Source organism: Toxorhynchites rutilus, chromosome 1, assembly GCF_029784135.1.
Source record: "Toxorhynchites rutilus septentrionalis strain SRP chromosome 1, ASM2978413v1, whole genome shotgun sequence".
NCBI classification, from domain to species: Eukaryota; Metazoa; Arthropoda; class Insecta; order Diptera; family Culicidae; genus Toxorhynchites; species Toxorhynchites rutilus.
The window spans coordinates 13,630,578-13,645,364 of record NC_073744.1 but is presented as its reverse complement, the minus strand read 5'-3'; the positions used below and the strand labels follow the sequence as shown (position 1 = coordinate 13,645,364).

General features: G+C 37.8%; 2 protein-coding genes across 3 annotated transcripts in view; one reads left to right on the top strand and one right to left on the bottom strand.

Annotated features, from left to right (window-relative positions):
• The first annotated feature begins 4,350 nt into the window (after nucleotides 1–4,350).
• On the top strand, nucleotides 4,351–5,848 carry LOC129771749 (UDP-N-acetylglucosamine transferase subunit ALG14 homolog). Its single transcript, XM_055775751.1, has one exon. It carries the CDS (start codon nucleotides 4,904–4,906, stop codon nucleotides 5,582–5,584), a length of 681 nt encoding a protein of 226 aa, XP_055631726.1. The 5' UTR covers nucleotides 4,351–4,903; the 3' UTR covers nucleotides 5,585–5,848.
• A 4,056-nt stretch (nucleotides 5,849–9,904) lies between these two features.
• The window catches only part of LOC129775063 (thyroid receptor-interacting protein 11), a 90,368-nt gene continuing 85,485 nt past the window's right edge, over nucleotides 9,905–14,787 (bottom strand). For both annotated transcript variants that reach the window (XM_055779272.1, XM_055779283.1), the window contains 2 exons: nucleotides 10,612–10,869; nucleotides 9,905–10,552 (listed from right to left, as the gene is read on the bottom strand). In XM_055779272.1, the coding sequence (XP_055635247.1) occupies nucleotides 10,227–10,552; nucleotides 10,612–10,869 (584 nt within the window). In that variant the 3' untranslated portion in view covers nucleotides 9,905–10,226. The remainder of the gene's footprint in view (nucleotides 10,553–10,611; nucleotides 10,870–14,787) is intronic.

Genomic DNA, 14,787 nt, shown 5'->3' with positions numbered 1-14,787 from the left:
ATGAAAAAACAGAGAGCTGAGACCATTCATAAGTTGGATAAACAAATAATCTTCTAGTGAGAAAGCAAATTGAAAAAAAAATCGCTGCTTTCAATTCCATCGTTATTGTGATAACCATTACCGGGATGTTTGTGAATAATGTCGATACTCGCGCTCGCGGGGAAAAATACAGCAGAAAACTCACGACTTTTCGATTTTTCACTAACCTTGCCCGAAAAGTTATTTGTTATTTGCTCTTTAGTTTTTTTTCGAAATTCCGTTTATGTAGTTTTGGTTTACCTCCGCTCAAATCCTTATCAAAATATTACCTATGAAATTCGAATAGTTTACTAGAGCACAATTGGACGACGAATTAATTAGCTGCTGCCCCGATCTTCCCTTTTTTTCAATTTGTTCATTTTCTTCCAAAAAATCATAACGCTGAAAAATGCTACCCGATTAAGGAATTTATAGTGGTTGGAGAGCTTCAATCGTGTTGGTAGAAACAAACAAGTTACCATGCAGTTTTGGGAGAAAATCATTAAAAACCCATGATATATATTTTTTTACTTCTAAAAGATACTTTGTTTCATTGATTTAAATGTTTTACAACTGAATTCTATGCGAAATTTTCTTATCTTTCAAAGGAAAGTTACATAATCACTCTAAAGGTGCTCATACACTGTCTGACCGAAGTCAAATAATTGACGGTTTAAATTTGATCATCGTGTACTGATCAAATATATTCATCACAAAACCCTACAAGCAAATATTCAGTTATTGGATGCCTAAAATATTTTTTCGGTCTGTTCGTCAAAGCTGTCCGTACATGGTTAGATAACCTTAAAAATCTCAGTCATTTTTTTTCCATGTTCGATATTTGACATTATTCTAAGATTTACTGTTCTCGAGATATAACAAAATCTTTAGAAAATTATATTTGATTAAATAACCATTTACGCATATCCTGGAATCTCAAGTATTATGGAAGCGTTTATTTTTTATAGTTTTGGACTATGAGGGTCCATGCATACCCTATAACTACCAAAGTTCCCCTCCAAGTATAGCATTTAAATGTTAATTGTTAATTCATAATTTCTATCTGAAAGGTGTTCATTCTGCCTGAAAATGCCTGCCTACTATCTTTGATACTTCACTAACTCGTAAAACGTTCAATGGCGTGCCGTTCATTTCGTGTTTTTTTTATTCTTTATTTGAGAGGCTTTCAGCCTCCTGGGCTGGTTCGCCTCTCATTTCGTGTTTATCGTGGAGTGTATACGGGAATAAAGCTTATTAACACTCCTATACTCGCGCGAAAAAATCGTAATTTGTGTGCTCTGGACTATGCGCGTTTCTGTGATATTGCTATTGTGTATTTTTAGGCGTTATTGGTATTCATTCAAAGAAAAAGATATAATTGAGTGAAAAAACTCCAGAAAATATTTTTTTTTCTTTAACTTCATTCAGTTTTAACTGTCATTTAATTCAGCCACCTCATTGATACTCTGTCTGTTGGACCTATGCGCGGGTATAGGAAGGTTAACATCTAGGTAGTGCGGACTGAATCAAAACGGCTGTCAAAAAAGATCCAATTGAAATGTCAAAAGAGATCCAACGATCAGGAGTGTTATTTTTCTTATGATAATCAACACTATAAAAGAGGTATTGTTGTCAAGGGCAAAAATAAGTAAAATTATAAAATGAACGAACTACATTTTTCCGTCAATTGTTTAATTAACCATTGCATCTCTAAAAGACCATCTCAGCCTTTCACTGAGCAACGCATTTTTAATGTCCCCTCTCTTTGTCATAACGTTTTTCCGAACGTAATAAAAACAAACAAAGTCAGAGTCACGTAAATGTTTACTCCTGCGATTTGGAAATATTCGATAAAAAGTGGAAGGAAGAGCTGCCAGATGATTTTTAAAAAAAGTCTGTAAAAACATGTGAATGTCTGTTAAAAATGTGGAAAAGTCTGTAAAAGTGTGCAGATCTATAGAAATGTCTTTTAACGTTAATTTTCACTTATTCATTAATACTTTGTACATCACGATGCACGTAAGATTGTATTCTGTATATATATATACAGCCATTCCATGCCAAACTAATATAGTGGTTCTCAGCTCTTCGTCAAAAGTGGTAATTTTGTTCTTTATCGCAAAACATTAAACTCGTATTTTTTTAATTTGTCATTAGGGTGCCCATTTCCATTTTAGGGTGATCCCAAAAATCATTTTTTCCACTTTTTCCCAAAATGACTTTTTTCAAAAATTTATAACTTTCGAACCACTCAACCGATTTAGATGATCGACATATCAAATTTAAGCCAATGAGCTTTAATTGAGAAATATTTAACTTGCATATAATATGGATCCTATTTTTAATATGGATTGAAAGCTGAGAACTTTTGTTAAAATATCTCGATATCAGAGATGCTATTTTTTTTGTTTTTGAAATATGATTTTGCAAAACTAATCGATGGTTCGAAAAACAATTTTTCCCCATTTTTCCCACTACAAAAAGTCATAACTTTCGAACTATTGGACCGATTCATATCATCGACATATCAAATTGAAGCTTACGAGATATATTTTTTTTTTAAATATTACTTTTGCGAAAAAATTGAATTTTGTTTTTGTAATTATGGATTGAGTTAGTTTTTCATAGTTTTCTCGGTTAAAGATAGGAGCGCTATATTTTTTTATATTTTTTTATGGAAAGCTGAGGAGTATTTACTTAACATATCTCGATATCAGAGATGCTATAATTATTGTTTTTAAGTTAGAATTTTGTAAATTTAACATGTTTTAAGTCTTCGATCAATATTCATATGTGACTAAACTAGACCTATGCTACTAGAATCCAATCTTCCCGCAAGTGTGAGTTTTGCTTATTGGCTTCAATTTAATATATCGATCATCTAAATCGGTTCAGTAGTTCAAATGTTATGATTTTTTGCAGAAAGTTATTTTTGGACAAATGGGGAAAAATGATTTTTTTTTAAATCATATCTAAAAAAGGAAAAAATAGCAACCCTGATATCGAGATATGTTGTGTAAAAAATCCTCAGCTTTCAAGAAAAAATATAAAAATATATAGCGCCCTCTAGTCCAAAGTCATAAAAAAAATAAAAAACGACTACAATCAATAATTACTAAAATATAATTATGTTTTTCGCAAGTTAAATATTTTTTTATAAAAGGCTAGGTCAATTTTATATGTCGATCATCTAAATCGATTCAGTGATTCAAATGTTATTAATTTTCATTTGTTATTTTTGGGAAAAAGTGGAAAAAAATTATTTTTCGGACCACTTAATAACTTATGTGCTGTAAGTGTGTTTAAATGTTTCAACGATCTACACATACATACATACACATACATACACAAACATACGCGTTGTTAATTTTTATAAAACACAGTATTTCTCCGTTGATATATTGGACATCCACCAAGGCTTGCGGTCTTGTCGTTTTTATTTTAAAAAAAATGCAGTGTATATTTTCCATCCGCCATGCAAGGCTATACAAGTTTTAGACCACCACACGGCCATGAACCATGTCTGTCGTAACAATATCGAACAGTAACCCATATTTCGTCATAAGCAGACCCGAAAGCAAATGTAAGTTGTTGAAAATAGAATGAAAATTTTTATTCGATGTTGTTTAAATACATAGGTTGCATAGTCCTGACCCTAACTTCACTATTTTTCAATAAATCTCCTTGCATTTCAGCAAAACAATCTTGTCTAGAACAGAAAATAATTATCAGAGACAATTTTCGTTCAAGATTATTCCTTACCTGCAGAGAATGCAATTGTTCATTAATTGTGAATAACCGTATCCTCTTTTTCGTCTGCAATGATGTCAAGGCAAAAGTACTTATGTGTATGAGTTCCAAACATCATACACACCAGATGGGCCAACAAGAAGGACTGCCGGGCCGCAGGTTGAGTATCGCTGGTCTAACGTCATGTGTATTGATATATACTAAATATAATAACTTTTCTGTATTAAAACTATGGAAAAATGTCATATGGTGAGTCAAATATTTTTGATGTGATGAATAGATGTGATGAATGTTTTACAGATATGTCTGTAAATTTACAAACATATTTGTAAATCTGGCATCTCTGGTGGTCTGAGAATTTATTGCAAGAAATCGCTTGAAAACATGCAAGAATTTGCTTGAGAATGAAGTGGATTGAGTCCGCACCACTTGGGTTAACATATGCTATTTTTTTATCTCCTCGACCAAAAATGAAATATCAATGAAACGGCAGAATTAGTTTCCTTCGGTGCATCGATTCAGTGTGAATATTTCTGTGAATCAAATAATCTGTCAATCCACTGGCCACTGCGTGATACTCTGTCATTGTGACAGTTGCTGTCCCGAGTCATGTTTTTCTGCTGAGTTTTTTTCTTTCGCTTGTTTTAATCTTTCGATTGTTGAGCAATTAGAAATAATTTACCACAGTCTGCAAGGGTTCCTCCACTCCAGTACAAGCATTAACGACAAGTGCGCTTAAACCAAAGAAATCACTCACTTTGTTCGGGGTGATATACTATATTGAAAGTGTCGCACTATCGCACCACCCATACGGGAGCGAAAGCACGACTCGCGACTAGAGCGGCCAACAAGTGAACCAAAGGAATTTCATTCATCAGTATTCGATGCAAGTGCGAGGAAGGTGCTGCTGCTGCTACTGCTACTGGCGTCGTGAGTAGTGGTGGAGTATTCTGACAAGAGTCTGTCTGCCCTTTGTTGGTGTCCGAAAACGAGACGACAAGACGACGAGGAAGAATAAGCAGAAACCTATATGTAAACAACAGTGATGAGGTGGACAAGTGCCTGATCGGATCGAGTAATAGGGCGTGCGAACGGAAACGGAAGGAAGGAATCGAAGAGGAAAGTTAGCCCGAAGATGTTGCTCCAGTCGGTGCTTTTGGCTCTGGCAGCAGCTGTCTGCGTGCGTCTGTTGTACCTGTTGGTGGTGATACGACGGAGTTCCCGGGACAAGGCGGGACTGATTGCGACAAAGCGGAAAGGTCCTGCGAAAACCATGATTGTGATGGGATCTGGAGGTCACACCGCAGAAATGCTGCAAATCGTGGAGGGATTGGATTTTACCAAATACACACCCCGACAGTATGTAATTGCGGCTGCGGATAAAACGAGCGTCGTAAAGGTCATCGATGTGGAGGTTCGCCGCGAACCGGATTTGGCTAAACAGGATTACGAAATTGTAGCAATCACCCGGAGTCGGCACGTTCAGCAGAGCTACTTCTGCTCGGTATTCACCACTCTGACCGCAATCAGCAACAGTATACCGGTGGTGGTGCGCTCCCGGCCGGATTTGATCCTCACCAATGGTCCTGGGACGTGCGTGCCTATCTGCTTGGTAGCGTTCCTGACCAAGCTCTTCTTTTACAACCGTAACTGTAAAATCGTGTTCGTCGAGAGCTTTTGCCGTGTAAGAAGTCTCTCACTCAGCGGTAAAATACTGCTCTGGATAACGGATTTGTTTGTGGTGCAATGGCCCGGGCTGGTAAAGGGCAGCGGGGACGGTCGAAAAGTCGAATACTTTGGGCGGTTATCGAGATAGGAGATAATTGTTAGTCAGACCAGATTCGAACACAAATGAGCCCTCCGCAAAACAGAGATAACAGGCGAGTGAGTGAGAGAAAGAGAGAATGTACAAGCAGCTAGAAATGAAAGAGAATGCGCGAATTAAAATTGAGAGTGAATCTAGTGGAAAGTTATGTATCTTTATCACTATTATCTAATTACGGTTATAAACTAGGATTACTAGTGTTGGTGTATCATTGTTTTCTGTCTCGAAATATTTTATAAATAATTTATACAATAATTCATAATGTCTCTGATTTATTTTTTTCTTCTCTACCTCTCCGAAAGAAAGGTAACTGCCACCGAAGATCAAACTCTCTGATGCAAGAAAGTGTGGAAAATAAAACATTAAAAAACACTGAAACGAACAAATTTTTGTGCAAAAGGCGTAACGATACACATCGGAATGCGTATAGTCCTAAGGCGACGCGGATTGGGTTCCCGTTAGCCAATAGCGCTAGTGTGAATTTTTCGCGTCTTGCGTTTGAACGAATACAAAGTTTACCCAGTGAAACCTTCCGAATCCGGTAGCTGTTCTGATCGTTACAACGTTCCACACACTGCGACACTCGACGCTATGTAAATGATGGCTTGTGATAATGTGTTTCGATTTCCGGTTGAACGATTCAAACACATGGACAGGATGTTAGGTACCAGCATCATTATCTGTAGCTGATCATTGCACCAGCATTGGAAAGCAGATTGAATGTTTAATTCATTTGTATCGATGTAATAACGTGTGTGTGAACAAGTATTGGATCTGTAAGCAGAGTGACTTTCTGAGGGTCTAAATCAGCTATATTATGCTTTATATCAAATCGAATACATCGTCGACAATTATTAAAGTCGGTTATATTTACAGAAAATGTACCTACAGATATGGGAAAGACGGCTCGATTACAGTTGGAAAGGTGTTATGTTGAAATTGTGAAAAAGTACCTTCAAAGGCAATTTAAGAGATTGGTTCAGCGTTGTTTTCCGGAATCAGACACTTCTTAACTAGGCGAATCTAGCCACAACATTTCACCTCTTCCCGGCTTCCATGCCAAAAAAGGAACGAGGCTTTGCAGGTTATATCCATCTTGATGCTCGAGCTTAGTCTTGTCCCAGAAACCATAAAAAAATCGCGTAGGTGTTAAGGATGACTGACTTTAGGATGCCGACCAATTCCTTCTCAAATTTCAATACCCTTCTTTATAATTTTTATGTGAAAGAAATTGACAGTTGTTTGGCAAAACAATGCACGCCAAGACAGCTTGCAGATGACGATGTCGTTTCCGTAAAGGGTCCACAGACCGAAAACTTGCCATTGCAAAATTCCTTACACAACTTGTCTCCTTGGACACTAAGGGATTGAGTTCTCACCGCGGAAAACGGAATCCGCGTTGACGGTATTGAGCATAGTTTAGTAGTTTGGGGAGCGTCAAAGAATAACTGATTTTCAGGCGGAATGAACATGTTTTAAAAATTAAAATTATGAATAAAAATTAACTTTTTCGTATCAAATTAGTACTCTATTGACGTAGGACTACGTCTTTGATTGCTATATAGGGGGGTCACTCTACGAAAAATGTAACGTTTATTAAGAGTTCGACATGAAAATTGGTGTGTAGGGGTTTTTGGGGTCGGGAAAATTCTTATGATAGTGCGAAAATTCTTATGATAGTGTTCTGCATTATTCGAGAATTAATAAAGCAAACGAAATATGAGGCCATATAAATGAAGCATAAATTTCTGCATAACTCAAGAGCTAACCAAGAAAATGGAAGCAAACTTGGCATATAGAGGTTTTAGGGATCGATGAACGATTCTGTGGTGGCTCGACATTCCTCCCCCTTCTCTAAGGGGAGACTGCCATACAAATGAAACACAAATTTCTGCATAACTCGAGAACTAATCAAGCAAATCGAGCCAAATTTGGCATTTGGAGGTTTCTATTGTGATTCAACACCCCTCCCCTCTCTTAAGGGGGAGACGGGGGGGGGGGGTATATCATCATACAGATGAAGCATAAATTTCTGCAATAACTAATCAAGCAAATGGAACCAATTTCGGTATATGGAGGTTGTAGGGGGCAATACACGTTTCTATGGTGGTTTGACACTCATCCCCCTCCCTAAGGTTCCAAAAAATTAAAACACACATTTCAATCAAACATATTCCAACCAAACATGACAATAGAAAATTTTCGGAAAACTCTGAAGAAAATGGGAAAATTTGCGAAAATTCAATTCCCATATGAGGGGCTTAGAATGCAAGGGGTGTAAGTGACTTGATCGATTTCTCTTCATCAACTTTTTCTTTAGTTAATAACTCAACTGCAAAAACGTTCCAATGTAAGTTTTCTATAGAATTCGATAGATGAGGTTCTGACCTATCTCCCACATTGTCTAATACAGCTGGAAATGAGTTTGCAGCTAAGTTATGACCAACAGAGAGAGTCGATGTAGAGAAATCGATCAAATCACTTACATCCCTTTCATTCTAAGCCCCTCATATGTTCTACAATGTCATAGGGACAAGCGTTGTTGGTCTGTTTGATATTTGCGCTAACGAAATTGACCTTTGTTCGAAAGTGGAAATTGATTTTAATGTGATAAAACTCACTCCTATAGCTCCTCCTATCTATACAAATAAAAATTGACCGCCGAATGTGTTGATAAGAGTAAAACTCGAGGAAGGAATTGTCCGATTTAGGGCTGTCTTTATTTTATCATATTTTCTGTTTCAAACATTTATTCCATGTAACGGAGAAACATGTTATTTGCGAGTGGTTGGAAAATGTTGAATGGGAATTGTGTCTGAAAATAATCCCCTAATAATAATATTATAATGACGAGTTTTGGTAGAAGTACTAGGAATTTTATAGTAAAAGTTAATTTTAAAGGGTGGATTAGAAGATCAATCAATGAACAGTTCTGCGATTGGATCCATGAAGCACACGTAATAAGAAAACGTGAATGTGATAACGAGAAATAAATTATGGGCGGGACGAAGTTTGCCGGGTCAGCTAGTATACTGTAAAACAACTGTAAATCATGAAAAAGACAATTTTATTTATATGTTTTGAAACATTCGAATACCTGATTTGACAAGGGTGCACTGAATTAGAGCATTAAAAAAGTGGACAAACCATGATCATATTTTCGACTGGACAAACCAAAATCATTTACCTTATGTAATTTTCGGTGAAGATATATTCGTTTTTACTGTTGATACGGTTTAAGTGGAAGGAAGATCTGCAATGTTTGAAGCCTCTTAACACGTTCGTCGCCCAACGCGACGTTTTTGAGTTTATTGCAGTGTCCAACTTGCGGATAAACTATTAAATGATGATGCAACTTAGTTTGTAGACAACTCTTACATGAGGGGCTTAGAGTGCAAGGGGTATAAGTGACTTGATCGATTTCTCTTCATCAACTTTGTCTTTCGTGAATAACTCAGCGCACAAAAACGTTCCAACTTGACTTTGCTATAGAGACCGATAATTGAGGTTTTGACCAATCGTCCACATTGTAAAATAAGCTGGGAATGTGTTTGCAGTTAAGTAATGATTAAAAGAGAAAGTCGATGAAGAGAAATCGATCAAGTCACTTACACCCCTTGCATTCTAAGCCCCTCACATGATCTAGCAATATTTTCTTCAATTTGAAGGCGAACCGACTACAATCACACATGCCAAAATCATGTTATATGGGTTTCGCAAAAAACTTCAGTACAAACCATCCGTACTAGAAATTAATAAAAAGTATACTACAGGTCGGACTCGTTAATTTTCGAATCCAATACATAGTCGAATCACAAAAAAAGCTATTTTTCTATTAATGTTTGACATTCATACATTAATGAAAAAATTGTTTTCTCGAGATTCGATTATGTATAGGATTTGAAAATAATTGTTGAAAAAAAAATGGTCGACTATATATAATCGAGTCCGACCTGTATAAACATTTTAATACTATGGTTATGATTTTATTATTGTTCTTCATATCCTATAGTTACATTTAGCTGTCTATTCTTTCTGATTCCTTTTAGAAATCCTATTCAATTTGAACGAGGAAAGTGTCACCCATATCTGGGTGACGGGGCGACGAACGTGTTAAATACGTAAGTATTTTCAATGGAATGTTGATATGGAAACTGGAAAAATGAAATAATTCAACAGAAAGATACAAGGTTGAAACATTTCAACTGAAGTACTCCTAAATCTATGCAGCTATCGCAGCTGAGTGGATCCCGTTCCAACGTTCGACAAAATATGCATTCGGATTGTTTTAGTCCACTAAAAAGTTCGCGCTTAATTTGTCATAAGTTCAAAATTTTCGTTTTGTTTATAATTTATCCAAACATGTTCCAGATCATGTTTGTTGAAATTTATATATAAATCCATCCAGTTGATAGATAATGGTATTGCCTTCATCTCCTCGCACAGTCAGTACTGACGAACATTACGAACCACAGACAGGGATCAACAGTCTGAACAATCGTTACCACACTAAATTATATATACACAAGCGATACGGAAAACTTCGAATTCGAACCCCGCAACGGTTTCTGATGTATTTAGGAGCCTACCTTACTGATTTGCTAGCTAATAAACAAACCCCTCACAGCTCGAATCAGGAATCGCTCAGAATATCCTTCAATATTGAGCTGGAGCTACGCGGCGGCTGGAACGAGGTGGTCTGCTGAAGGATCGTGGATTCACCCAGCAGTATAGGTTGAACTGGAACGGGTGTTGTGGGTACCGGGTACGGATTTTGATCCTGCGCCGTTTGCTGTTGCGTTGGAGTTGGGGTGCGAGAGAAACCCCCCGCAGGTTGTTGTGATTGGTTCATTATGTTGAGAAGACCGGATCCTCCCGCGTTTGTCGGCCTAGGAGTGGACTCTTTCTCGAGAAACTTAACAAATGCCTCAGTCAGACTTTCCTTGTTGTAGTGGGCACCTGGAACGAAATCTGATTGATTATTCCCGACTTATTACGAGGATAGAAAATAACATTACCTCCGCCTCCTCCCAGGATGCTGTTGAACCAGCCACCTCCCGTTCGATTGAGGCCGATTTTGTAGCATTCGTTTTGATCCATCGTGAGAACCGCTGATATCAGTTTCAGAATTTGAAGCTTGTCGTTCTGGTTCGGCGCTGCGACGTATCCAATGACTAGGTTCTTCACGAGCGTCTTCTCCACCTTGTCCGCCTGACTAGCTTCGGTGGTTTGTAGGCGTTCCTCGAGAGCGTAGAACTTTTCGTTGCTTTTCAACACTAAAATTCAGAATCAATACATTGGGTGGCGTTAGCGAATCAACTGAAAATTTGTGTCAAATGTTCAGTGGTGTTCTGTGTGGATTTCAAAATCAGTTAGAAAATAGCTTGGTCTTACTCCGCTCATGCCCATTCGTCATTATTGCCTATCTTGCGGGATGCAATTCGGTAAGTGCAGGCATAACATCACACGTCCGCTGCATGCACTGTCCCCGGAGAGAGCACAACATAAGTACTGGTAAGTTTGCTACAGGAAACCGATTCTTTCCATCTCGAATGTCGACACCAGTACCTGATGTAATACTCAATCCGAGGGACAGGATTTTATCGTATCTTCTATTATCTGCACTCTCTGCTCGTCACACGTTCCATTATTCCATGCTGCCCAAAATATCGATCGTTAATCATTTCGGTACCAATTGAACGACATTCGGAAACAATTACACTTAGTACTGCAAACCAGAGTTCTACATTCAGCGCACAAGCACACATCGAGGTAACAAATCATACACAGTAAAAAGCATCACATCTTCATAGCTAATCAAAAAATAAGACAAATCATACACGCAAACACAGAACAAAAAAAAACACAACGATGACTGAAACATGGCCCGGGGAAACCCCAATCTGTAACGTGGGTATAGCAAAATATTTCAGCCGCCCCCGGGCTGAGGGCGGGGAACTTTACAAGATGAAAACCCACTGTTACAATTTGAGATTACCCTAGGCGCATGCAGATTGTTTTTTTTTTCTATTTGAAAAGAACTTTTGCTACTGTCGCTGGCCCTTGGTGTCGCACACAAGCGCGCGCGTTACTTACGGTTTCTTTCAGGTGAAATCATCTATCTTCTATCTCTTCACAAATGTTGTCTCTGTGGTCAACGGTCGGAATTAATTAGGAAAGTTTACACATGAGGTCGGTTTCGTCATGTTCCACGTCCATTGTCTAAATTGTACCACTATAATGCACCACGATAAACATATTTTGTTCGGTTCGACCTAGGGATACCATTTGTACTCTTTTCCAGTTAAAAATGAGTGTCTTCTTTTCGCAAAATAAGCCCATATGTACATTTTTGGCCGTCGTCATGTTTCAAAAATAAGAAAATTGTTATAAACAATAAAAGAATTGTTTTTGAATCAAATTGTGCATATAAATTTTGCAGTAGTTCATTTCATTTCAAAACAAACATTCACTATCCTCGTAATAAGTCGGGAATAATCAGTCAGATTTCGTTCCTACAAAGGTGTTTAAACATTCGAAAACGCGATGGCTTTCCCTTATGCCCACCGTTGAGCGTATACTTCATTTGTACGCAGTTCTGGAATGTTATTTCAAATCAATTGACAGTCCTCCGAAGCCATGGTTTGACCATTCATTAATGACAATGTTTCATAATAACATGAAGAATATTGAAGCGGCAGACAACAGCTTAATCGAAACGGTTTGTACTGTCAAAAACGTTCGCAAATAACTTTCGGATAGGTACTCTCAGCATTCCTCTTCATGTAAAGGCATTTTTTCGAGCACTCAGATAGTATCAAAAAATCGTTTATTGAGATGTATAAAATCTGTCTAGATTATTTGGACAAATGGACTGGTCACCGCGATGAAGTAGACAAAGTACCTGAATGGGTCATTATTGTTGAAGAAAGCTTGGAATACCTACATAGAAAAGGGATCAAAATTGACGAAAGTGCCTTGTTCGATCAGGTGTCGAACTTTTCTTCATTTTTTGAATCCAATGCTGGGGATGAGAAATTCAAAGGATTACATGTCGATCATAAATGTATCACTTATTTACAAAGCATCGTTTCAAGTTCGAGCACAGAACTGTTAAAAATCGCGCAGTTCTTGTTTGCCATTCTCAACCATAATGCCACAGTCGAACGCTTATTCAGTTTCATGACTAGCTTCTGGTCTGATGATAGGAATCGTTTGCTTCCCCAATGTGTCGATGGTAAAACGGTAAAATTTAATTACCAAATTGACTGTGTCCATTTCTTTGAAATGATTGAAACTGATTCGTTGTTGTTAGGTTGTGTGAGGAGTTTGAATAAGCATAAGCAGTAATGTTTTGCTTTTTTCTTTAAATGCACTCGTTATTTTTTTTTTTGTTTCTAAGAAAAAGGTATTAAACTTGACAGAATGAAGATATGTGTTGTCTCCACAAACACGCGTTTTTTTTCTTGTACTCTTTTGTATATTTCAAAAATACAAGTACTCTTTTGTTGTATGTGGCATATAATAATCCTAGTTCGACCCCTGAAATATTGCCGAAATCTTAAAACAAAAGAATCATTATTATAATTTATATCGAAAACGTAATAAGACAAACTCATTCATTCTCACTTAGCGATAGAGGGTTCCTTTTATCCCTCAACTTCCGCCTCTGTGGAATAAGTGTGCTCTCTTGTTCACTATCGATGTCGTTAACAAACATTTCGCATTCTTTACTTTCTAATCACAATTCTAATATAATATCAAATTGATGTAATGACAAGTCTCCATTAATGTGCAAAAATATTAACAGACTTTTGGACATTATTGGAAAAAATAATCTCATCTCATCATATATTTTCTAAACAAAATCGTGGTTATTTCGTTTTGCACTCGAGCGTGGCACACATTTTTGAGATATTTTTCTTGAAAACAAAAATATATGCCATCCTATGACATCATATGACATTTCCATATGCCGTGTGAGGATGTCTGAAATAGATACCTAATTCCCACTATCGAAAGTAGAATATCTAATAAGTGTACCGGTAAGTTTCTTCGGTTCTACAACAGATGGCGTAACTTGATTATTATTCCAATGAAACAAATTTCCAGACATTCGTTGGAAAGCTACCGTCATTGCGCGTCTTTTTCAGTATATGTCAAAAAGATGAAGCGTAAACATAGTTTTTTGCCACTTCGAATTTTACGAATTTCGTACCAACGAGAGTGTTTTTGCGGGGAGTGTTACTTCAGTATCTCAATATGAAGAAAAAAGGTGCGGAAAGTCATCGCATTTTGGTGGAAGTTTGTGGCGACCATGTTCCAACTGAGCGAACGTGTCTTACGTAGTTTGCGCGGTTTGAAAGTGATAAATACTTGGAACTCGAAGAACGTTCCGGACCGCCAAAAAAGTTCGAAGATGAAGAATTGGAGGCTCTACTCGATCACGATCCGTCACAAACGTAAAAAGAACTTGCAGATACACTTGGAGTAGGTAGGCAAACCATATCCGATCGTTCAGAAGCAATGGGAATGATCCGAAAGATAGGACATTGGGTGTCGTATGAATTAAAGCCAAGAGACATCGAACGCCGTTTTTCACGTGCGAACAACTGCTCCAACGGCATAAAAGAAAGGGTTTTTTTTTACATCGAATCGTTATTGGCGATGAAAAGTGGGTCCTAAACGTCGGACAACGTAGGGATATCCCGGCCATGCATCAACATCGACGGCCGCGCGGAACATTCACGGCCAGAAGGTTATGCTGTCTATTTGGTAGGATCAGCTGGGTGTAGTGTACTATAAGCTGCTAAAACCGAATGAAACCATTACGAGGGACCTCTACCGACGACAATTGATGCGTTTGAGCCGTGTAATGAAGGAAAAACGGCCACAATACGAGCAAAGACACGATAAAGTTATTTTGCAGCACGACAATGCTCGGCCGCATGTCGCGAAACCGGTCCAAACATACTTGGAAACGCTGAAATGGGAGGTCCTATCCCTCCCGCCGTATTCTCCAGACATTGCTCCGTCCGATTACTACCTTTTTCGATCGATGCAACAGCCTGGTTGACCAGCACTTCTCCAATTTTGATGAAGTCAACAATTGGATCGATTCGTGGTTAGCTGACAAACTGGCCAATTATTTCCGCAAATGGATCCGTGAATTGCCAGAAAGATGGGAAAAAGTT